Source organism: Cucurbitaria berberidis (assembly GCF_010015615.1).
Source record: "Cucurbitaria berberidis CBS 394.84 unplaced genomic scaffold K460scaffold_4, whole genome shotgun sequence".
NCBI lineage: Eukaryota > Fungi > Ascomycota > Dothideomycetes > Pleosporales > Cucurbitariaceae > Cucurbitaria > Cucurbitaria berberidis.
Window position 1 is genome coordinate 2,681,214 of NW_024468938.1, and position 23,429 is coordinate 2,704,642.

Sequence of the window (23,429 nt, forward strand, 5' to 3'; positions counted from 1 at the left end):
ACATGCCGTCGATGAAGCAAAATGACTTGTCTTGTTAGGCTAACAATTTTTGACCCTTGGCTGTAGTGCGATCCGGTGAAAGATGGTTGCAGGGCTCCTACAAGCTTCGCTACCATTTGCTATCTTGGGCAATAGAATTATGTAGCCAAAGTGAGGCTCAATTACGTCAGCCTCAGGTGAGTGAACGATTGCATGGCTTCACAGGTTACACCTGATCTGTCCACAGCCTAGACGCTCTTAATATTGTCATTCTCGTATGATCTTATGTGAGCTTACCATAAATGGTAGCATTGTATTAAGGCTAGCAGGTGGCCTTGCTGTGTATTTTAGGAAGGTATATGCAGATGTTGCGCAAGCTGCAAGTTGAACTCGCCCCGTCACCACACATCCTGCTCCTATGGTCTCCAACGTACGATAAAGCGGACGGAAACTGTATCCTGGTGCTTCTAGATTCATCTGACCGGTGCAATTGAAACCCACGATTCCTGAATGGGCCCTTGCTGCAGTCGTGTACGCGTCTACACCGTGACTATGCTAGGATGCCGATCCAAGTGGATATAATTTCCAATTGTGCATGACTGACGCTATTGAGATCTCACCCTTGCCACTGTGATGGCGTGCGAAGGCTTCGATATCACCTCTTTAGAAGAGGCTTCGGAAACAATGACACCTTGCGGACGATAGGATGTGACTGCACGTGTCTGGATAGAGAAGGTGGCATTGCAGACCAGATTACACGTAAACTAGCTGAACTTGCCTTGGGAATTCGGCTTGTATCTTGCCCAGTATGCACCTTCGCATTTGTAGATCGAATTGGTTAGGTCCGGCCTGTACCGTCAGTGAAGACAATCCTCTAGCTCGCCACGCAATCAGGCGACTGAGGACAAACCATTGTCAAGGACAGCTCTACTGCGAGTAACACGCATTTTCACAAGTTAAAGAGCAAGCCGCCGAAAGGGTTTGTAATGAAGTGTGCCTGGTAGCTCTTCCTCTCTTACTTGAAACCATCAATCCATCCGTCCATCCAACCCCATCATGAGTCCTCACTCCATAGAAGATGAGGGGTACTCTGTCAGTGCCGACAGGAGTGAATCGTCCTTTGATTCCATTCCTGAACTGAATGACTCGGCGAAGGGCACTCAAAACGGCTTTCCCCCCATTGCTATATGTGGAATGGCTTGTCGTCTGGGTGGTGGCATCCGCTCCCCGGAAGATCTCTGGGAGTTTCTCGTGAACAAAGGCGATGGCAAGGTCGAGGTTCCCGCAGACAGGTACAATATCGATGCCTTCTATTCCCCAGTCAAGAAGCCCGGTACTGTTATTACACGTCACGCTTACTTCATCGACGATGACTTGACTGGGCTTGATGGTTCATTCTTCAACATGTCAGCTGCGGAGATTGAACGGTGTGACCCTCAACAGCGGCAAATGCTTGAAGTTGCTCGCGAGGCATTTGAAGATGCTGGCGTGACGGGTTGGCGAGGCAGCAACACAGGCGTCTACATGGGCAGCTATGGCGACGACTGGGCAGATATGCTGTACAAAGAGTCCCAAGCCTCTGGTGTTCACAACGTCATGGGCCAGTATGACTTTGTCATAGCAAACCGTGTCTCCTACGAGATGGACTTGCGAGGACCGAGGTGAGTACTTGTGGCTATGTCTACGCTGTACAATCGTTGTACAATCGTACTAACGTGGTCAGCTCTATTTCAAAGACCGCCTGTTCTTCCTCGTTCGTTGCGCTGAGCGATGCTTGCTTGGCCATTGCGAGGGGAGACTGCGACGCGGCGCTCGTTGGTGGCACCAGTCTAATTCTGACACCAAAGACGACGATCCTGCTAACAGAGTTTGGCGCACTCTCGCCCGATGGCTCGTCGAAGGCCTTCTCAGCAGATGCTAACGGCTATGCCCGTGGTGAGGCCATCAACGCCATCTACATCAAACCGCTGCACGCTGCCCTGCGCGATGGCAACCCTGTGCGCGCCGTGTTGCGGGCTGTCGCTACCAACCACGACGGCAAAACACCAGGACTCACCACGCCGGGGCTCGATGCGCAGGAGGCTCTCGTACGCCACGCCTACAAGCTCGCAGGCATCGAAAAATATTCCGAGACGGGTTTCTTCGAGCTGCACGGAACCGGCACGGTTGTTGGAGACAAGATCGAGGCCAATGCAGCGGCGCGCGTGTTTGGTGGTTGTGCAGATGGCATGCACATCACGTCCGTTAAACCGAATCTTGGCCACACCGAGGGAGCTAGCGGCTTGACCTCACTTATGAAAGCTGTCCTCGCCCTCGAGAACCGTACCATTCCACCCAACATCAAATTCAAGTCGCCAAACCCCAACATCCCGTGGGAGACGGCCAGATTCGCCGTGCCGATAGAACCCACACCATGGCCGAACACCAAGAAAGAACGCGTCTCTGTGAACAATTTTGGCATCGGCGGCACCAATGGACACGCCATCGTCGACTCGGCAGCCAGCTTCAATGTGGCTCCAGCCATCAGCGAGGCGTCTGACCAGCCCCAGCTACTTGTTTACTCGGCCAATTCGCCTGAGTCGCTACAAAAGGTAGCCGAGAACTATGCCCGGTACCTCGAGAGGCATCCTGAGCGCATCGAACACCTTGCATATACGCTTGCAAATCGACGGGAGCATTTGCCCCATCGTGCCTTTGTCGTTGCGAGCAGAGAGAAGCCTGGCAGCGTCTCACCAGCGGTCAAGCCGTCACAAACTCCGAGCCTCGTCATGGTCTTCACTGGTCAGGGTGCTCAATGGCCGCAGATGGGTCGTCATCTTGTCCGTGGGAATTCCATCTTTAGGGCCCGCATCCAGTCTTTGGACACACATCTCCAAACCTTGGGGGGCGACGCACCCACATGGACCATCGAAGCGGAGCTACGCAAGCCGGCCAGAAGCAGTCGTCTCCATCTCGCAGAGCTTTCGCAGCCACTGTGCACAGCCATCCAAATAGCTCTCGTTGATGCTTTAGCGGCCATTGGAGTAAACCCGTCTGCTGTAGTTGGTCATTCAAGTGGCGAAATCGCGGCTGCATATGCAGTTGGTGCTTTGACTGCCGAGCAGGCCATTGCTGCGGCTTTCTACAGAGGCGTCGTGGCCAACAAGCAGCAGCGAAAGGGTGCCATGGCAGCTATTGGTATGGGATGGAACGACGTTGGGCCTTTCCTGGTTGACAATGTTGGGGTCGCTTGCGAGAATTCGCCGACGAGTGTGACCATCTCTGGCGACGCTGAGAAGGTCGAGGAAGTGGTCACAGCGATTCAACGTGACCGACCCGATGTTTTAGCGCGGCTTCTCAAAGTCGAGAAGGCATATCACTCGCATCATATGAAAGAAGTGGGCGAGGATTATTTGCGGTTAATGGGTGACAATTTCGTCGCTAATGCTCCCAACAAGCCGTTCTTTTCCAGCGTCACTGGCCACCTTCTGCGACAGGAGAAAGACTTCACACTTGGCTCGAAGTACTGGCGCGCAAATCTAGAGTCACCCGTGCTTTTCAAAGATGCCGTGGAGGCCGTAGCCAAGCACAGTGTTGGCAAAAACGCTGTTTACCTCGAGATTGGTCCGCATTCCGCTCTCGCAGGCCCGCTGCGCCAGATTTTGGCAGAAATTGGATACGGCATAGCGCCGTACATATCGGCTATGATTCGTGGAGAGAACTCTGTAGAGTCCTTTCTCTCTGCCGTTGGTAAACTATACGCACTTCATTTCTCGGTCAATTTCTTAGCTCTGTATCCCGATGGTGTCACTCTGAGCGACCTGCCCCGGTACCCATGGGATCACTCAAAGAAGTATTGGCACGAGACTCGAGTCACTGAAGAGTGGCGACAACAGCGATACCCTTACCATGATCTTCTCGGCGTCAAGACTTTGGAGAGCACCTCGCATGAGCCAACTTTCAAGAATATGCTTCACTTGGACAACGCTCCGTGGCTACGAGACCATTCAGTTGGGGAGGACATCGTTTTTCCATTCGCTGGCTACATAGCCATAGGTGCAGAAGCAGTGCGACAAATCACCGGAACTGATGAAGGCTATCAAGTGCGCAATGCGACCGCAACCACCGCTCTCGTAACTCCAGAAGGAACACCCGTTGAAATCATCACTTCATTCCGCAAGGTCCGAATTATCGGCTCTCTCGACTCTGACTGGTGGGAGTATAATGTCTCATCTTATAATGGCCACGGTTGGACCAAACATTTCACTGGGGAGATTACATCTTGGTCTGGAAGCCTTGGTACTGCCAGCGAAGAGACTCTCAGTATTCAACCACCGCGCAAATGCAGTGCGAAGAAGCTGTACGAGACACAGGCGCAGTCTGGCATGGTGTATGGACCGCATTTTCAGGGATTGAAAAATCTGCGGTCACCCACCAGTCTTCCAGGCTCGGGAACCGCAACTGTTCAGAATAACCAGCTAGGAGACGAAGCAAATTATCATCTGCATCCAACGATCGTCGATTTCTCCATCCAGCTACTAGTCGCCACGGCGTTGATGGGTTTGAGCAATGACTACCGAGTATACCTGGCTACGAGCGTTGCAGACTTGAAAGTGACTCGCTCTTCGGCTGACCTAAGAGCTATCGGACATGCATCGTATGCAGAAGATGGCTCGATTGTTGGTGACTGCCAGTATGTCACGGATCAAGGTGAAGTTGTTCTCAACATGACTGGCTTTGGCCTGACCGAGAAGCCTAATCGGAAAAGCACCGACTCTCATGCCTCGGCTCGTTTCATCTGGAGGCCCGACATCAACTTCCAGAGCATCAATGACCTCATCAGCCCGATATCGACGTATACGTCGCACGAATCGGCATTAAATGAGCTTACCAAACTTTCTTTGGTACTCTCTCAACGTCACATTGATAGCACCAGCACAGAAAATTCCCATCTACTCAAGTATCGTTCGTGGGTGACTGAGCAAGTTCGAGGCATTGAACCGACCTGGGTGTCTACCTACGCTCAAATGAACGATGCTCAACTCGAAGCCATGATCCAGTCTCAAGCTGAGCATCTATCCGACACATCGGTTGGTAGCGTAGCACTTGCTCTCCTCAAGCTTGCCACGAATATTACTCGGGTGTTCTCTAGCGAGGTTGAAGCTTATGATCTTCTTAATGAAGATGATCTATTCAACCAGTTGGAAGAAGTTATCAAAGAGCTCCATACTTTGAATCTTCTCCGCAGCTTGTCGCATAGCAGGCCCAGCCTACGCGTTCTAGAACTTGGAGCTGGTACTGGGACGTCCACATCTCAGCTGCTAGATGAGCTTGCCGAATCATATTCCGCCTATCATGCGACAGACAGTTCGGTTCATGCCATCGATATGTTGAAAGACCGCTTCAAGAGTTTCCCAAAGATGAATTTCACTGTCCTTGACATCGGCCAGTCACTGGTGGAACAGGGGTTTGAAGGCGGACAATATGATTTGATCATCGCCAACAATGTGCTTCATCAAACGCCGAACCTAAAAGAGGGTCTTGCAAATGTACACAGGCTTCTCAGCCCGAACGGTTACCTTATCGTCCAAGAGCTGTCACATGCTGCGAAATGGGCCACCGTAATCTTCGGGATCCTTCCAGATTGGTCAAAAGGTGGCGAAGCAAGAAGCACCTTTGAGGCCACCAAGGAAGCTGCTGCTTGGATCCGAGAGCTTGTGATGTCAGGTTTCGAAGTCGATGGTGTCAGTGGTGATTTGGAGTCGCAGGCTTTACTCAACACCACCATAGTTGCACGGCCGAGCCTTCTTGCAAGATCTCCGACAACAAAGATATCTCTGTTAGTTAGCGAAGACTCTGATGTGTCTAAGGTCTTGAGTGTAGACCGGAAGTTGAGAGAACGAGGCTATGATGTCTCACATGTTACCCTCAACAATGTTCCAATCGCGGGGCAGGATATCATCTCTCTTTTGGATTTGAGTCACCCATTCTTCGAGTGTTTCGACTCCAAGAAGTACGAGAACCTCCAGAACTTTGTTGCAAACGTCATCGACTGCGGAATTTTCTGGCCGACGCGGCTCTCTCAGATGCATGTCACAGACCCTCGCTATGGTCAGGTCATTGGTTTTGCACGCACCATCCGTAACGAGTCGGGTATAGACTTTGCTGTCTGCCAAACCGATCTGGACTTCGCCGACGACAAAATATTCGAAGTGTTTAAGAGATTCACCGAAAGACAGACGGGTGACATCCTCAAACCGGAGTTGGAATATGTGATTGCCAATGGACAAGTTCAGACTGGACGTTACTATCCTCATTCGATCCCTGATGAGCTGGTGACAACAAAGCCCGATGGACCAGCTTTGTTGACTGTCGAGAAGGGGTCTCGCCTTCGTGGTCTTCATTGGGAGCGCCAGAACGAGCAGACTCCACAGGGTGACGAAGTCCAGATCGATGTACGCTACATCGGACTCAATCGAAAGGTATGTAGTGCGCAGTTCCATAACTTATCGAGCAAAACTGACATTGATATTCAAGGATGTCTTGATCGCAACGGGTGCTATAGACACGGTAAATCCCGCTCTGGGTATCGAAGCAGCCGGAGTTGTTCTAGCAGTGGGTCCCAATGTGAAGAAAATCCGTGTCGGAGATCGGGTTATGGCCTTCTGTGAGAACAATGCCGCATCGATCATTACAGATTCCGAATCATACGTCGCCAAAGTCCCAGACAGATTAGCTCTAGCGGATGCAGCGACCATGCCATTTGCATACATCATGGCTCTGTATGCTCTACTTCACGTGGGCGGCTTGGAAGAAGGACAGGTGAGCTCGAAATCTGTGTCAGTGAGAAAACTAGCTGACTCCGGCAGTCTGTCTTGATCCATGGTGCAGCGGGTGGAGTGGGACTTGCTGCGCTCCAGATAGCTGACATGATCGGGGCTAATGTATTTGCTACCGTCGGTTCCGACGAGAAGGTAGTATATCTCACTGATACATACAACATACCGCGGAATCATATCTTCAATTCCAGAAATATATCCTTCGCGGACGCACTACTCCGCGAAACAGGTGGGAGGGGGGTTGACCTGGTCTTGAGCCCAGTATCACCCGAGCATCAACATGCGACGTGGCGCACTGTTGCTGAGTTTGGGAAGTTGGTCGACATTGGGAATAAGCACCTCTCGCGCGACGCCAAGACTGTCTTCAATGTTTCCTCGGGCAACAGGAGCTACACATGCATCGACATTGGACACGTTCGCAAGAACAAGCCATTGATCATTTCCAGGTAGGCATATACTCCTTATACCGTAAGCCATCACTAACAGCAATGGCAAACAACAGACTTCTCAAACGCACTCTGAAGCTTTACTCAGAAGGTCACATTGGACCAATACGTCCTACCAAGATATTCCCTGCCACCGACGCACTTGAAGCGATTGAGTACATCCAGGATGGAGCTCAGCTCGGTAGGGTGATTCTCGAGCTACGAAACGATGCAGGAGACACACATCTCACCTCGGGAGTGACAGAGCAACGACGCAACCCTCAATTCGATCTTGCTGCCTCATACCTCATTGTAGGGGGTCTCGGCGGCCTCGGACGTTCGGTCTCTGTTTGGATGGCTATGCACGGTGCACGGAGCCTCATTTTCCTGTCGCGCAGCGCGGGTAAACGTGCTGAAGATGCCGACCTCGTACACGAACTCGAATCGATGGGATGCAAGGTGCAGTTGGTGCAGGGCAGCGTCGCTACTAAGGACGACGTTACGCGTGCTATCAGCAATGCCCATGCACCGCTAAAAGGCATACTGCAAATGTCAATGGTGCTCCGCGACACGGCTTTCGCGAATATGTCGTGGGATGACTGGCGAGCTGCGACAGAGTGCAAAGTACAAGGTACCTGGAACTTGCACGAGGCGAGTATCGATGCTGGGAACAAACTTGACTTCTTCGTCATGTTCAGTTCAGTTTCCGGTATCGTGGGCAATATGGGCCAAGTGAACTACAACAGCGCGAACACTTTCCTCGATGCATTCTGTCAGTACCGTGCTGGCTTGGGTCTCGCGGGCTCAACACTCAACTGTGGTGTCGTCGAGGATGTGGGTGTCGTTGCTGAGAACCAGGACATCCTGCGTCGCTTCCGGGAGCAAGACATTTGGACTATCAAGGAGCGAGACGTCATTGACGGGCTGCAGCTCGCAATGGATCAGCCAACACTCCGTCCTGGCGATTTTGACGGCTGGGTATCCCCCAATACCTTCATGCTGGGTATACAAACTACTACTCCGCTCAGTAGCCCGAAAAGTCGTGCTGTCTTCCGGTCCGATCCTCGCTTCGCATTCTACCACACCCTGGGCTCCAAGTCTAACGACTCTGAGTCAGAAACCAGTACTGCTAGCGACGCCGTGCTAAAAACCTATATTGCGCAAGCCAAAGCCGACCATGCCATTCTCAACACACCTGAAGCAACGTCATTGCTCTCGCATGAGATTGGCAAAAAGGTGCTTGCACTGCTAGTCCGGGGCGATAGTGACGTAGACACGAGTCTGGGTCTTGCCGATTTGGGCATCGATAGCTTGCTTGCGATTGACATGCGTATGTGGTGGAAACAGGTGTTTGGGTTTGATATCAGTGTCTTAGAGATGCTGGGAATGGGTACGCTGGAGCAGTTGGGCAAGTTGGCAGCAAGTGGCTTGTTGAAACAGTGGGGCGTTGCATGAGCGGAAAGTGGAGTGCGTTTAGTGGTGAGTAGACTCTGCTCTCGATGCTATGGGTACAAGTTTGGGTTGTTGTGACAAACTATAGGGCTGCTAATTTAGCCTGGCGATATATTTTTATGAACATTTCCGCACTCAAATTACCTTCACAGAACCAGCGATAGCTCAACAGGCAACGCTGGGATGTAGATGTCTTTTCTTTAGCCTAGTGCTCGAAGTGCGAGCTACATGCCTTAGGACCCGATATCGACTTGGGGGTGGCCAAATGTGCTTCACCTACTGACGGACTTAAAGGAAAGCATGTTATACTACGCCCCTCTTCCTCATTTAGTATAGAGCTAAGCTATAGTATCTAGACTGGGGTCTAGCTCTACCTAGTAAGCGCTAGTAATTTCTAGGCCCTTAGCTCTTACATCCTCCCTTCTTCTATCTGGATCAAAAAATTAAATAGCGCTTAGGCCATGTTTGAGCTATCGCTGGTCTGTCGAGTTGGAGATGAAATGAGGTTCTCTACTTAGGTAATTCCCTTATCACCACTATCATTCTCCCTCTACCACTCTCATCTTCCCCCAGCATTATGTTCGCCGCTGTCTTGTTGACGCTGCTGGCCCTCCCTGCTCTTCTCTTTGCCTGGTCAGCACTTTCTCTCCAAGCTAACAAGGCCAAGGCGGAGACGACAGGTCTGCCACTGCTGGTGCGATGGGTCGCGCCCACAAACCCCCTCTGGATGATGTTCGGCAGCTCCATCGTGCTCAAATGTCGCGCCCTCGGCATCGGCACTAAGCGCTTCCACCGCTTCTACGTTTTCAGCTGGGAGGCCAACGAACGACACGTCGTGCACCAAGAGCTTGGTCCTGTCTTCATGCTGGTCTCGCCTGGGGGCAATTGGCTCTGTGTCAGCGACGCGTCCGTCTTTGAGGATGTCATCCATCGCCGTACTGACTTCCGCCGCAACATGGAGCAGTTTGCGGTGCTAAACGTGTACGGCAAAAATCTTTCCACGACCGATGATGAGGAGTGGCAGAAACACCGCAAGGTCACCGCCATCACCTTCACTGAAAAGAACAACGAGCTGGTGTGGCAGGAGTCTCTATCGCAGACCCGCGGTATGCTTAAATACTGGTTGCAGCACCAGCCCGTCAGCACCACCCACCAGGACACCAAGGTCTTTACCCTCAATGTTCTGGCTGCGGCCATTTTTAACAAGTCGTATCCCTTTGAAGGCGCTGCAGAGTCCAAAGAACACGTCAACACCCAGGATGCTTCTTACCAGTATAGGGACTCGCTCAGCAAGATCTTGGCTAACATTATTCCTATCTTCATCTGCGGCGAGCAGGGTCTGAAGGCTTGGTGGACACCAAAATCGTGGAAATCGGCTGGAACCGCTATTGCCACTTTCCGTGCTTATGTTGCGGGTTTGATCAACGACGAGCGAGACTACATGGACCGTGGTATCCAAAAGAATCAGCATCTCGTCGCTGCACTTGTCCGGGCCTGCGAAGACGAGACTAGGCAGCCTATCCAGGGCAAGAGAAACATGACGCTTACCGAGGAGGAGATTGTCAGCAATTTGTTCGTCTACGCTTTTGCAGGGAATGACACCACTGCTATCTCGCTGAACCATCTGCTTGTGGATCTCGCCGCGTCTCCTGAGACCCAGGAGTGGATAGCTGAGGAGATCCGTCACTACTTACCTGAAGATGATATATCGCTGTGGGCCTACAAGAGGTTTAGCAAACTGAAGCGATGTCTCGCTGTTGTGGTATGCAAAGTCAATGATGAAACTTGTTGTTAATACTGATACTTGATCAGATGGAGTCTATTCGCATCAACCATCCCCTGGGACAGCTTGCAAAGCAAACCGGCCAATATTCACAACAACTGAAGATCGGATCCCGCAACATCACAATCCCACCCGGAACATCAATCCACCTAAGCCTAGCAGCATTGCACACGCACCCTCAATACTGGGGTGAAGATTCCCTGAAATGGAACCCTAGCCGCTTTATCTCCACCCCTGATGGCGCCGGAAAGGATTTTGAAAACGAGGTTCTCGCATCAGACACACAAGAACACTTTCTTCCATGGGCAACTGGACAGCGCGTCTGCCCAGGGAAGAAGTTCTCGCAAGTTGAGCTCGTGGCTGCGTTGGCGTTCATCTTCCGTGATTACTGTGTGCACCCGCAGCCACTAAGGAACGAGAGCATGGAACAGGCGCGTAAGAGAATCTTTAATACTGGCATGGAAATTGAGCACGAGGGCACCATTCTGCATGAGTTGAGGTATCCAGAAAGCATTGCTCTTAATTGGAGCAAGCGCGAGAGGTGATCGGATCCGTGTAATCTGAAGATCTGGGCACTGTTTTGAACCTCGTTCCCGTTTTCAACTTTTGACCATGGCCAATGAGCAGATGCTAGAAGTACTGATTGGTAGGATTACTACAACATGTAAAATCTTACTATTATTATATTAGACTTGGCGTTTCTACGCAAACCTCACCTAGTGCTCGAAGTGCGAGCTATATATCTTTAAAACGATTCTTCTCTATCATGCTACAGGGCGGACTCTAATTATAATTTCAGTGCCCAAGTGGGGAGTGATCTACTCCAGGATGTAGGGTAAAGGGTTCGGCCGAGGTTGGGGGCGGTTAACCCTCACGAAGGTGTGCCCATGTGGAGAAGATGGAGAACTGAAGCAGGCTATTAATGTCTTCTGGGTGAGCCAATAGTAAAAACCCGGGAGGTCGTCTGCTTAGTAAAGATATGAGTGAATTGCAAGAGACAGACTATCGAGGCACGTCCCTTACAGGGGAGATGAAGACCAAAGGCGCGAAGAAAACTTGTACACACCAAGCTTTATCAAAGTGGGGAAGGTACGCCAATTTGGGTGGAGCCTGCAGCTTACCACTCCCGCCCTCATCGCCCCCCTCAACATGTGCGAATACGGGGGTGTGACGCTGGAGAGGCTGAGATGGCTGTTCTTCGGCGAGAAACGATGTTTCGCATTAGACGAAGGCGGACACTGACTCATCGCGAAACCTCGGATGTCTTTTTACTGGCCTTCTCATCATGACCTTTGGGGCACCACTTCTCTTCCTCTGACTTGTCGTTTCCACGCAAGGGTGTGATGCGTACCCAAATCCTGCGCCCTACGAGTAGACGAGTCAGCATGCGGCAATCGGGTTTAACGACGGAAATGTGGACATGCGGCCGCCCGCCTGTCGATTGACCCTAGGATCTTTCCCCGGCTTAGCTGCCCTCTAGCTGCACTGCTCTCATTATAAATACGTTATGCGACTGCCCCCCTCTGCATGGTGGTTCGCACTGTCATTTCTCACAGCTACTCCTCGCCGTGTCTCTTCGCCCTCCACGTCAGCCTCGTGCGTTTTCCCGCGTCAGAACGATCCGCCGCCCGTTCAGCGAGTCTACGAACGCGCCCGAGGCTTGCCAAGGAGTCAATGCCACGCGTGCTCATACATTTTCTGAGCCGTCATCATGGTAGCACCAGCGCTTTACCGCCACCCAACGAGGAGTGAGCTCATCGACCTCGCCGCCGCTGAAGGTCACGATGCAGATATTCCAAGCAACATCGGTTCATTGCCGGAAGATTCTCGACATACCACACGGCCATCAATCTCGTTGCACGAAGAAAATAATCACGCAGCAGCCAGAGAAAAGGACGTCGAGGGGGGCGCTAAGCCAGGGTCAATATCCAGTACGAATGAAGCAGAAGAAGAGCCCGATAACGATCCAGACGTGGTCGATTTTGATGGCCCTGACGACCCAGAGAATCCATTGAATTGGAGGGCCACGAAGAAATGGGGCATGGTAGCGTTAATATCGGCCATTACTTTTCTAACACCGCTTGCGAGCTCACAATTCGCGCCTGGAGTACCAGATGTCATGAGGGACTTCCACTCGACGGACCAAATGCTCGAGGGCTTCATGGTCTCTGTATACGTACTTGGCTTCGCCTTTGGGCCGTTGATCATCGCGCCGTTATCCGAGATGTACGGAAGACTACCGCTATACCACAGCTGCAACTTCTTCTTCATTGTTTTCACGATTGCAGCTGCTGTAGCATCCAATATGGACATGTTCATCATTTTCAGATTCTTCATGGGCTGCTTTGGAGGAGCACCTATGGTTCTTGGAGGTGGGACGATCGCCGATTTGATACCCCGTGAGCAACGCGGTACTGCAATGGCCGTATGGATGATGGGCCCAAGTATGCACTCGACCTTCATTGTAGGGTGTAGCTAATGATGCGGTAGCTATTGGACCATGTGTAGGACCCATCATCGGAGGGTTCCTCACCGTTGCGAAAGGATGGAGATGGAACTTTTGGTTTGTCGCTATAGTGGTACGTGTACATCCTGACTATCCTAGACATGAACTAACAGGCTAGGCTGGGGCGTTTTTTATCATGTCTCTCCTGCTCATGAGCGAGACGTCCGGGGTTATTATCTTGCAGCGCAAGACCAACCGCCTTAGGGCTGAAACCGGCAACATGAAGCTGCGCTCTAAACTCGATAGTGGTCTGTCGCCCACAGACCTATTTAAGTTTTCCATCATCCGACCCACCAAGATGCTCTTCCTTTCCGCGATATGTTTCGCGATATCGCTGTACATCGCCATCACCTATGCGTATCTATACATCCTGTTCACTACGTTTACAGCCGTCTTCACAAAACAGTACGGCTGGCACGGCGGCATCATGGGCCTGTCATTTCTCGGACTCGGCGTCGGTTCTCTAGTAGGACAATTTATCTACATCCATTATGGCAACAAAATCGTAAATCGGCACATCCAACGTGGCGATTTCCGGCCCGAGCATCGTCTCTACGTAATGACCATTGGTGGCTTTTTCATACCCATAGGTCTCTTCATGTACGGCTGGTCCGTCCATTTCCATACGCACTACATGGTTCCCATCGCCGCTACTGGTCTCATTGGGTTCGGGCTGCTAATGACATTCATGCCTGCGACAACGTATCTGGTGGATGTTTTCACGATACATGCTGCGAGTGCGATGGCGGCAAGTACGGTGCTCAGATCCCTTGCGGCAGCTATCATCCCGTTGAGCAGTCAGACTATGTATGAACGGCTGGGGTATGGGTGGGGAAATTCGCTGCTCGGCTTTATAGCGCTAGCATTGGTTCCAATACCTTTTTTGTTCATCAAGTTTGGTGAGCGAATCAGGGCAAGTAGTACGGTTAAACTATAATTCTAGGGACTGTGTTGTGGAGAAGTCTATACCCTCTAGTATGTAATAAAATCATTGCCATATCTAGCTCAGTGCTATCAACTACATAACCTAGCGATAAAACCATGACTCGAATATGATTCATTGTCTCTTATGCCTGAGTCGCCGTCCGGCTACATGCAGGTGGTACCTCGGATCTTACTCCGCCAACCCCACATCAATCCACTCCTCTACCAGCCCTATATTCGCCAAGGGCTTAAATCCGACGTCATCTGGGCTCCGCAAATCGATTCCACAAGTGGTATAACGATGACTAATACAAAAGGCCCATATTCAATTGTGTGCTTTACTCAACTCAACTTTTGTAATACTCACATCTAATCGAAACAAAAAAGACACCAAGACAAGAAATACAACCCTATCACAATGGCCTCCTCGGATCTCCCAGAGTCTAACACAGCACTAAGCTACACCCAGCCTTCATCGCAACCACACCTCACTCACACTCCGCTCCAATCTCCTAAACCAAACGAATTGCTTGTCAAAATCAAAGCTGCAGCAATCAATCCCGTGGATATCCAACTATGGGGAAACCCAGTTATTGGTTGGCTAGCAGGCAAGAAAGAGAAGGGCATTGGACGGGATTACTCGGGAGAGGTGGTCGCGATTGGCGAGGAGCTGAAGAGGAGTGGGAAGTGGGAGGTTGGTGATGAAGTTTATGGGCTGTGTAATCGGCCGGTAAGCAGCACTCCAAGCATCTGTAGGATGTACTAGAGTACGGGGGTCAAGGAGGGGCTTCCTGAAAACTGTACTAACGTACAAATAGACTGGAGAAGGTACATTCGCCCAATACCTGACTGTGCAGCCCGGCGAACCCATTGCCAAGAAACCCTCTACTCTGAGTCACCATGAAGCTGCTGCTATTCCTTTGGTCGTTCTCACAGCGTTTTCGTGCCTCGATTGGCTTCCAACTGAAAGTCAGAGTCCAAACTCAAAGCGCCGGGTTATCGTTTCTGGAGCGAGCGGTGGAGTAGGAGGGTGGTGTGTGCAGCTTGCGAAAAAGCTGTACAACTGCCATGTTGTTGGTATCTGCTCTGGACGAAACGCCGAGTTCGTCAAGGGCCTGGGTGCAGATGAGATCATTGACTACAGTACACAAGACGTTGCGAAGACGCTTTTGGATGGAAGACCTGGGGAGAAGAAGTACGACCTCTACATCGACTGTGTAGGAGGCACTGAGATATTCAACCACTGGGTAAGCCACTCATATCCCTCGTCATAACATTATCCTAGTATTCTCTCATCTAATACTAATCATAGTACGATCTTCTCCACGCGTCCGGCGCATATGTTACCATTGTCGGCGATAAAACCTCCCGCACAGCCATAGGCGGCCCTCTCACATACTTCACATACCCCTCCCAGGTTATCCGCCACATCCGGGGCTACCTATTCGGCCCACGCTACGCAAATGTCTTGCTATATCAGAAGTGTGAGCTACTAGAGCAAGTTACGCAGCTAGCGGAGAAGGAGGACGTGCAGGTCGTCGTGCAGGACGTTGTTAAGGGAGTTCTGAGCGAGGAAGGGTATAAGGAGGCATGGGAGAAGGTTAAGGAGTACATGGTTGGGGGGCGGGTTAGAGGGAAGATTGTCGTTGACATTGCTTAAGGATGGTGCGCTATAGGACATGTAGTGGTCATACACGTAGCAAAAATCTTAATGATTATGCGCATTGTGTCCGATAGACATAAATAAGTAGCTGCGTCTCCTACATCCAGTTGCCTAGATGGAGCACTGAACTGGAGGCTAGGGTGAACTAAGCTGGTTTAGTGAGGACACGTGCCCCGCCTCAAGCGTCGCACAACACTTCCCTGACGGCATCCGGCTTCCATCCCATCATCCCTTTACTCCACATGTACATTTCGCATGGGCGCTGTACGTACGAGCCCATCTTGTGTCGCTCTCTTTTCGCAGGCGCTCCTTGTCGCTTATGCTCGCTTCGGGGCCACGGGGTTCATCGCCCTACCCTTACCAGACTCATGTGGGTTTCCGTCTATTGGCACCTCTGAATACTAAATCGACCCTCTCTTCTAGACCCAGGTCTCGAGACACGCTCCAATCTCCGAGAGACCAGGTTTGTGACAGATTTGACAGTTACACTGCATTGCGATGATAGACGTTCTAAGGTTTCAGAAGCTCTCTCCTGTGTTCCACCATGATACCTACGATGGCATTATCGTTCAGTTACCAACCGCATTCCTCTTGCTTTCTCTTCAATACGTCATACTCTCGACCCCCCTTTGCTCGACACTCTCTCTTTTTCTCTCTGTCACTATTCACTATTCACGAATCAACGCCTCTGTCTCGCCTTCGTTCACATCGTCGTTGGTATTTGTCTTGCTGCCGAGTCAATATACCCTATCAATGGCATACTTGGCCATGGTCGTTCAAGAGGCATTCGATATACCAACACGACTCTACAATCCGGGTGTGCGCGGTCGAGACCTGTCGCGCAGTCTTGTAAGGAGAGATCGACGTAGACTCATCAGCTGCTCCACTTTCTGAAATAACTGTTATCTTGTTAAGACTTGTGCATTGAAGCCTGCCGTTTGTCGCAACGTCTTGCTAGTGTCAGTAGGCATCAACAAATGATATGGGTAGAAGCGCCACCGCTGATGTATATGGCGCGCCATGTCTTTCCACCTTGGATTGTTTTCCACATTTCGGTTCGGCTCAGAGACGTTTCCCTCTTTTTATTCTCACTGTTCTGTGCCTGAGGCACCTTGGTGTTTCAGTTCCTGCATCTTCATTTTAACAACGGCCTCGCGTTTCACCCCACACTACCCCATATAAGTGGATCACAAGGCCCCGAACACGATGCTTCGACAACACTTTTCTTCACTGACAACAGGGCGTCGCAATGGCCCAAACGGCGCCAGCGCCAAGCCGCTAAGGCGTTCCCCAGGCAGGCAGGCACGCCCGCGCGCCAGGCACAGGTACCACAACAGACACAGGACATACGTCAACACCCCTTGCTTCCATTCCACTCCCTCTCCACCGACCTCTTTTACAGTCTTTTCCGGTCTTTTGCTCGAAGCTTCTCAACCCGGCCCAGTCCGAGTCTCCTTCCTTTCTCAAGCTGCAGGGCGGCAGTCACTCACTCATTCTCAACGAGGTGCCTCTACCTCTGCTTGCGCTACATTCATTCACTGCGCTCTGGCCAAACCCTCGATTGCATCTTCTCGGCTAGCACCTTTACGTGGCATTTTCTCCAACAACATTCCGTAACATTCCCTTCACCACCACCATGAGGTCCATTGTTTTGGCGAGCGCTCTGGCAGCGGGTATCTTTCTGGGCACTGCGAGCGGACGCCCTCTCAGTATGTGCTTTCCTCTGATTGCTGCCGCAGTCCTGGCTAACGGAATACAGATGACAAACGCGCACTCACGACCCAGTACTTCTATGTTACTGACACGACTGCTGATGTTTATGTCTACGTTGATGAGAACGGCACGCCCTACCTGACCACGACCGTTGGCAAGACTGATAGCGTTGCTACCCCCGTTATTGTGCCTACGACGACGTCCGAGATTGCTCAGCCAACTCTTGAGCCTTCCTTGACGCCTCAAGTTTCGTCATCATCATCGTCAGCTGCACCTGCTCCACCACCCTCGCCGCCAGCGCCCGAGGCCCCGTCATCTGCTTCCGTTACGCCATCAGCCGAGCCTACCGCCGTCGAGGTCAAACATGTTACCCCCAAGGAGTCTGCTTACGTGACACCGCCTCCACCTCCAGCACCCACCACTTCGGCTGAACCCGCTCAGACCACTACTCAACTTCCCCCGCCTCCAGCGCCCACCACTTCGGATGCGCCCACTCAGTCTACTCCACTCCCCCCACCCCCACAATCCTCCAGCACGGCCCCGGATGTACCTGCTAAGCAGAATGAGCCTTCAGACCGTCTTGGCATGGGTGTGACGTACGATCCCTTCACAGGCTCTTCAGGTAGCACTCGGTGCAAGACCGAGAATGAGATCGCCAGTGAGTTCGATAGGATGAAGGACTACAAAGCTGTTCGAATCTACGGCTTGGGCTGCAATATCCTTCCACTCGCTGTGAAGGGCGTCATCAAGAACGGTCAGAAGCTCATGGCTGGTGCATACATGAGCAAGAGCGGCAACGGCGAAGACCTCAGCAAGGTTATTCAGACCCTGAAAAGTGCTGTTGACCAGTACGCTGGCGGCAATTGGGACGTCATTCAACTCTTCTCCGTCGAGAACGAGCGGGTCAACGATCACGACATGACCGCTTCCGATGTTGTTGATGCTATCCAACGTGCCCGCGGTCAGCTTCGAGGACTTGGATATAATGGCCCTGTTGGCGCCGTCGAGACCGTGCCCGCTACCATCGATAACCCTGCCATCTGCCAGGCTTCGGATGTAGTGATGGTCAACTGCCACGCCTTCTTTGACACCAATACCGTGGCTGCAGACGCCGGAGCTTTTGTCAAGGCCCAGGTCGAGCGCGTCAAGTCGGCCTGCAACTCAAAGCGCGTTGTCGTCACGGAGTCCGGCTGGCCTCACCAGGGCGACCCCAACGGCGACGCTGTTCCTTCACCGGATAACCAGCGCAAGGCTCTCGAGTCAATCCACAGTAACTTCGACCACGACATGTTCATCCATAACTCTTTTGACGCAACTTGGAAATCGGATAGCGCGTCGACGTTCAACGCCGAGCGATACTGGGGTGTTATTCAATAAACGGCCTGCCCTGTGGCAAAAGGTATCACTCTTTTGGTAGGGCTACTTGGAATGCATCTCGTGGCATGCACTTTTCGGATTGCATCTCCTGACATGCAGCTAGAACTGCTCCCATCTTCTTCATCTCACTTCATGCACACACGCAGCCGAGCTGCGCAAATGTTCAGAAGGCATTTTTGGCGCCATTATGGGTCATGAGGATATGGATATGAAGACATGCGTCACGTAGTATAGATATCAAATCTCAAATGAATGCATGCATGTACAACTTAATATCACAAGTCTTGGGCAGTTTCCTCAATCGCCTTGACCAAGCCATCCAGTGTCCCCTTTCTCGTATTGCCATTCACAACCACCCTGAAGAACTTGCCTTTCTCGCCCGGCGCGAAGTCAATCATGAAGCCCCGACTAATCAGCTTATTAGCAATATCCGCCGTCGCCTTGCCATTCGCCTCTGCATCGTCTCCGAGTAGCCCACCCTTTGCATAGTAAAAGCACACCTGCAAACAAGGCAACGGCTCGGGACTAATCGTGACGAAGTTGCCATTCGCCTTGAGCAGTGCGAGAAGATACTCGGCATTATCAAACCCGTTCGCAACCAGCTTTGAGAAATACTCGGAGCCATAATATCGCAGCGCAAGGAAAAACTTGAGGCTATCAGCGCGGCGACCACACTGAGGCGTCAAATCAGCCAAGTCATAAATATCATCCACACTAGCACCAGGCGCAATGTGGAACAAATAGCCCGCCGGCAGCGTCAGCGCGCGGTAGAACAGGTTCATGTCCTTGCCCAGGAGGAACGAGCACGTCACGGGCACACCGAGCATTTTATGCGGGTTGATAGTGATACTATCTGCGAGTTCAGCGCCCGCGAGACGCGTAGCAGCATGTGCATGGGAGAAGATGACGGGGCCGCCCCAGGAGCCGTCGATGTGGAACCAGAGGTTATGCCGTGCGCAGATAGGGGCTAGTTCAGCGAAGGGGTCGAACGAGCCATGGACAGTCGTTCCAGCGGTTGCGTTGAGTAAGAGGGGGGTTTCGCCGCGTGCTTTACTTTCCTTGACGAGGCGTTCAAAGTCTGCGGGGATGATGCGGCCTGCATCGTCGACAGGGACGGAGATGACGTTTTTGGATCCCAGGCCGAAGAGGTTTGCTGCTTTTTCGACCGAGTAGTGGCCGTGCGCGGAGGTGAAGATTGTGAACTTGTAGGTGCCGTTGCCTTCGGTCTTGGTTTCTGGGTACAGCGTGTTTCGCGCAATGACTATGGCGGTGCTGTTTGATGCTGAACCGCCTGGTTGCGAGATGCCTCCAGAGGTGGCTGCAGGCAGGTTGAAGAGCGATGCGAGGTACTTTGTCGTACGTTTTTCGACGAGGGTTAGTACTGGGGAGACTTGGTAGACGTGCACCTGCATGTAGCGTGAGCAGTCGTAGTACATGTCACGGGGTGTGGATGAGAGTGAGATGAGACGAGGGGACGTACATTGGTGTTCAACGTTGCAAGCAACAATTCGCTCACCAAGCCCACTGCGTTGGTACTCGCATACAGCTTATCGAGAAACCCTTGATCCCACGTGTTGACTGAATACTTCAGGACACTCTCCACGAGCGCAACGAGGCCATCTCTTCCGGCTGCATGTTCTGTGATTTCCAATTCACTCTGCAGAATCCCTTCTAGTTTTTTCGGCGGGAGGTGCTCAACAAGCGCTGTTCTCGGTACTCCGCCTTCAACACGAAGGCCTTGACCTGTGTGTTTGGTGGCCGCATCTTGGTCTGCAGCAGCAACGAACGGGACGATCAAATCAGTGATGGCAGTGAGTAACTGTGGGAGAGATTAGTAAATGCATCATCTTTTCATCCTTGAATCGGGTTGATTCGCCAAACGTGACCACATGGATGAAAAAAAGCAGCGGTGGTAGGCAAAGGCGATGTCGGACTAGCCAAAAGAAAATTCCGGAGGCACTTACATCCTTGACCTCGTCTGCACGATTGAGGGGTCCCTCGGTGTCACCGTTAGTGGCAGACATGCTGCACGATTGTATGCGAGACGCCGAAACAGGCTCAGCAGGTAACAGTCTCGTTAGGCAATAGGAAGCAAGAAGGAAGAGTACCCTAGTAGGAGAGAGATTGGGAAGTAGTAGGCCGCACTAAGTCCAGTCATACAAGTAGAAGTCATTGTTCGCTTTAATTCCTACCAAACATCGCTCCTCCCCACATGGCGCAAACTTCTCTGCAAATGCACTAAATATGTTTAGATCAACGAATCAGAAGTTGTCCAAAGGACCCACCCATTTAATCCACAACGCCTTTTGCCAATGCCTGACATCAGATAATTCTTACACGCGATGCACGCCAACTATTGCGCCACAAGATTTACTTTTTCCTTATCTTTACTGGTCATCACAACTCTCCCCTCCCATCCCTTTTACCGTCCTTTTTCGCTAGGGCTTCCTTCCTCTTCGCTCCAGCCGCTTTGGACGCAGCGTGTTTTTGCCTTGCGAGTTCGATGGCTGTCATTTGTCTGCCAGATCTGTGGTTGTGCTGGTTCTGTGGCGATGTTGCCGTATTGCTCTCTGGAAAAGACTGAAATCCGTCGTTCCCAGCAGTATAGCGTGACTGCTTGACCCAGTCGTATCGGTTACGCTTGTAAAGGTCCATCTTCCAATTTCGCCAGACGGCACGACCGACAAAAGATTCACGCAGTGAGTTCTCGTTTTCAGCGAGCTCTTCGGCGATACGTTCGCGGATGAAGGCTAGGCCGTGGGTGCCATCCCATATGGCATCGATAACGCGCGATGCGGCGGGATCAAGTGCGAGTTCACCGACTTTGCCGTAGAACTGTTGTATCATTTTCCGACGGAAGATGACTGAAGCGTTCTTGGAGGTCAATGCTGCTTGGAGTGTACGTGATGCTGTGGGATCGCGAGCTATTTGGATGGAGAGTTCAGGTGATAAATTGGCGAGAGAGTCAAAGACAAGGCTGCCCAGGGGTCCTTCCACTAACATCATAGTCTGCGCTAGGAGAGACCCATGAACCTTTTCCGGCGAGTGTTCCTGTTTGCCATTGGGCTTTGCGTCTTCCCCACTGAGTTTGAGGATTCGTGTGACCTCGAAGCCGTTGGAACCACCGTAAGCGGTCTCGAGTTGCGCTTTGATCGGAGATGTGTCTACTTCCCGAGCCATGCATCGCTCGATAAGAGTTTTGATAATGGATGTTCTGTTGCGCTCGACCAAGTTTGGTATTTGGTCCACAATCTGACGCATAGCCTCTTCCAGATCATCTTTGCCCAGTCGTTCGAGTATCTTTCCAGCTACGTATCCAGCGATTTCGTTGCGCGCCAAACTGCCCATTCGCTCCTTGAAGAACTCCCCGTAAATGGACTTGAACAGCTTGCCAGGGGCGTTCTCGATGATGGTTTCCAGCAGTCGCGAACCGATAGGATCGTAGACGAGACCGTTGATGAATGAGGCGCTCTCTGTTCCTTCTGCAATTGGGTCATCGGGTAATAGCCTATGGATGATCGACTTCTCGTCCTTGGCTCTTGACTTGCCAAAATGTGATAGTTCTAGTTTGAGGAGTAGTTGTAGAGTCGGGTTGCCCAAGGGGTGTGTAGAAAGCGAACGCAGGTAGTGTGGCTCAAATCCTGACACGCTGTCGTTGATGACTTTTTCTAGGGCTCGCAGGAACGACTGCGGCACAGTCCGTTTCTCTAGTACCAAGTCTTGCCCCTTCTCAGAGCCTGCGACGCCAACCTTTTCTTTCCTCTTGCTCTGCATGACGGATTTGGTCTGCTTTTCTAGTGGTGACCCAGAGAAGATGACGAGCAACACTCGTAGTACGTGTGAGGCAAAGCGATCCGTCATCAGGAAGCCTACGTATCCCTCCAGCTCATTCAGGGTATAGAGGAACAGATTCTCCATAGAGACGAAGACTTGGTCGGGGTCAGAGGATGGAGGGGTCTGCAAATCGGGTTTGGCAAGTTCTTGCGTGACAACGGGCGCAGCTTGTAGGAAGAGGGCTTCACAGCAGTGCGAGGCGAAACGGTGCTGTACGAGATTGAGGAAGCTGCGACTGGTAAGCATGGCACTGGCGGGAGACGCACTTGATGCACTCACTGTCCACTGAACTTTTGGAACAGTCCTTTCAGCTGGTCTGGCGTAGAGAGCAGGATCAGACGCTCGAGCAGGCGCGAGCACGACTGACTGTTCGCAATCTTGAGTTCTTTCCCGTCTGCTTCCTTGTATACACTTTCGAGGAATAGAGTGCGCGCCTCTGCATCGTCGAACTGGTTTAGCTCGAGCATTTCATCGGCGCGCTTGAAGTACTCCTGCTCATCGTCGTCGAGCATGCCATAGAAGGGCAGGGCGGCGGGAGTGACGCCATCGGTGGCTTCCTGCTGGAACGCCTCAGCATCTGGGATGTGCTCGTCGACATCTTCGTTCTTGTGTCTCTTGGAGGTTGTATCGTCGTCGACGTCCCGCTTGCGCTTCTTCTCCTCTTCGCGACGACCGCGCTTCTTGTGTTCCTTGGGCATGGCGAAGGCGCGGCGAGGTGGCCGACGAGACTGTAAAAAAGTTCTCGGCTAACGGTACCAGGTAGAGGAGGGTAGGTAGTGGACGACTTCTCTGCAGAAATGCGGGCGACACAGCGACTATTAAAGGGAGCAGCCACGGTCCGTGGGTAGAGCTATTAGAGGGCTTGCGACACGACAGCAGCGTGCATTAAGGTTGTTTTCACCTGGGCCAGAAGCGGGCTGACGAGAGCGCCGACGCCTTCGCTTGCAAGATCTTG

The 23,429-nt window shown here is 51.9% G+C and overlaps 8 protein-coding genes across 8 annotated transcripts; 6 read left to right on the plus strand and 2 right to left on the minus strand.

The window, feature by feature from the left end:
- The first annotated feature begins 901 nt into the window (after positions 1-901).
- Positions 902-9,018, plus strand: K460DRAFT_316201 (polyketide synthase). The gene is made up of 5 exons (XM_040930332.1): positions 902-1,640; positions 1,703-6,440; positions 6,496-6,780; positions 6,828-7,243; positions 7,300-9,018. The coding sequence occupies exons 1-5, from the start codon at positions 1,036-1,038 to the stop codon at positions 8,675-8,677; spliced, it is 7,422 nt and encodes a 2,473-aa protein (XP_040786195.1). The 5' UTR covers positions 902-1,035; the 3' UTR covers positions 8,678-9,018.
- Positions 9,019-9,251: 233 nt separating this feature from the next.
- Positions 9,252-11,002, plus strand: K460DRAFT_407970 (cytochrome P450; the record flags this gene model as incomplete). The annotated part of the gene is made up of 2 exons (XM_040937126.1): positions 9,252-10,436; positions 10,487-11,002. 2 exons carry the CDS (start codon positions 9,252-9,254, stop codon positions 11,000-11,002), a joined length of 1,701 nt encoding a protein of 566 aa, XP_040786196.1.
- A 787-nt stretch (positions 11,003-11,789) lies between these two features.
- K460DRAFT_368495 (MFS general substrate transporter) lies at positions 11,790-14,006 on the plus strand. The gene is made up of 3 exons (XM_040933785.1): positions 11,790-12,901; positions 12,948-13,036; positions 13,082-14,006. The coding sequence occupies exons 1-3, from the start codon at positions 12,169-12,171 to the stop codon at positions 13,898-13,900; spliced, it is 1,641 nt and encodes a 546-aa protein (XP_040786197.1). The 5' UTR covers positions 11,790-12,168; the 3' UTR covers positions 13,901-14,006.
- Positions 14,007-14,172: 166 nt separating this feature from the next.
- On the plus strand, positions 14,173-15,611 carry K460DRAFT_368496 (GroES-like protein). The gene is made up of 3 exons (XM_040933786.1): positions 14,173-14,617; positions 14,706-15,134; positions 15,200-15,611. Exons 1-3 carry the CDS (start codon positions 14,306-14,308, stop codon positions 15,545-15,547), a joined length of 1,089 nt encoding a protein of 362 aa, XP_040786198.1. The 5' UTR covers positions 14,173-14,305; the 3' UTR covers positions 15,548-15,611.
- A 989-nt stretch (positions 15,612-16,600) lies between these two features.
- On the plus strand, positions 16,601-17,261 carry K460DRAFT_148706 (uncharacterized protein). The gene has a single exon (XM_040926796.1). It carries the CDS (start codon positions 16,757-16,759, stop codon positions 17,165-17,167), a length of 411 nt encoding a protein of 136 aa, XP_040786199.1. The 5' UTR covers positions 16,601-16,756; the 3' UTR covers positions 17,168-17,261.
- Positions 17,187-18,634, plus strand: K460DRAFT_316208 (glycoside hydrolase family 17 protein; the record flags this gene model as incomplete). The annotated part of the gene is made up of 2 exons (XM_040930333.1): positions 17,187-17,259; positions 17,310-18,634. Coding segments are annotated over 2 exons (1,398 nt in total), but the record flags the coding sequence as incomplete, so codon positions are not given.
- Positions 18,635-18,915: 281 nt separating this feature from the next.
- On the minus strand, positions 18,916-20,664 carry K460DRAFT_287408 (PLP-dependent transferase; the record flags this gene model as incomplete). The annotated part of the gene is made up of 3 exons (XM_040928964.1): positions 18,916-20,046; positions 20,121-20,459; positions 20,605-20,664. 3 exons carry the CDS (start codon positions 20,662-20,664, stop codon positions 18,916-18,918), a joined length of 1,530 nt encoding a protein of 509 aa, XP_040786201.1.
- Positions 20,665-21,037: 373 nt separating this feature from the next.
- K460DRAFT_290994 (ARM repeat-containing protein) lies at positions 21,038-23,172 on the minus strand (the record flags this gene model as incomplete). The annotated part of the gene is made up of 2 exons (XM_040929249.1): positions 21,038-22,703; positions 22,754-23,172. 2 exons carry the CDS (start codon positions 23,170-23,172, stop codon positions 21,038-21,040), a joined length of 2,085 nt encoding a protein of 694 aa, XP_040786202.1.
- Between the last annotated feature and the right edge of the window lie 257 nt (positions 23,173-23,429).

Coding starts and splice junctions, on each gene's coding strand:
- K460DRAFT_316201 (XM_040930332.1), top strand. CDS start 1,036: ATGAGTCCTCACTCCATAGAAGATGAGGGGTACTCTGTCAGTGCCGAC. Junction 1,641..1,702: donor ATGGACTTGCGAGGACCGAG/GTGAGTACTTGT, acceptor TAACGTGGTCAG/CTCTATTTCAAAGACCGCCT. Junction 7,244..7,299: donor AAGCCATTGATCATTTCCAG/GTAGGCATATAC, acceptor GGCAAACAACAG/ACTTCTCAAACGCACTCTGA.
- K460DRAFT_368495 (XM_040933785.1), top strand. CDS start 12,169: ATGGTAGCACCAGCGCTTTACCGCCACCCAACGAGGAGTGAGCTCATC. Junction 12,902..12,947: donor CGTATGGATGATGGGCCCAA/GTATGCACTCGA, acceptor ATGATGCGGTAG/CTATTGGACCATGTGTAGGA. Junction 13,037..13,081: donor TTTGGTTTGTCGCTATAGTG/GTACGTGTACAT, acceptor CTAACAGGCTAG/GCTGGGGCGTTTTTTATCAT.
- K460DRAFT_368496 (XM_040933786.1), top strand. CDS start 14,306: ATGGCCTCCTCGGATCTCCCAGAGTCTAACACAGCACTAAGCTACACC. Junction 14,618..14,705: donor ATGGGCTGTGTAATCGGCCG/GTAAGCAGCACT, acceptor ACGTACAAATAG/ACTGGAGAAGGTACATTCGC. Junction 15,135..15,199: donor CTGAGATATTCAACCACTGG/GTAAGCCACTCA, acceptor TACTAATCATAG/TACGATCTTCTCCACGCGTC.
- K460DRAFT_148706 (XM_040926796.1), top strand. CDS start 16,757: ATGCTTCGACAACACTTTTCTTCACTGACAACAGGGCGTCGCAATGGC.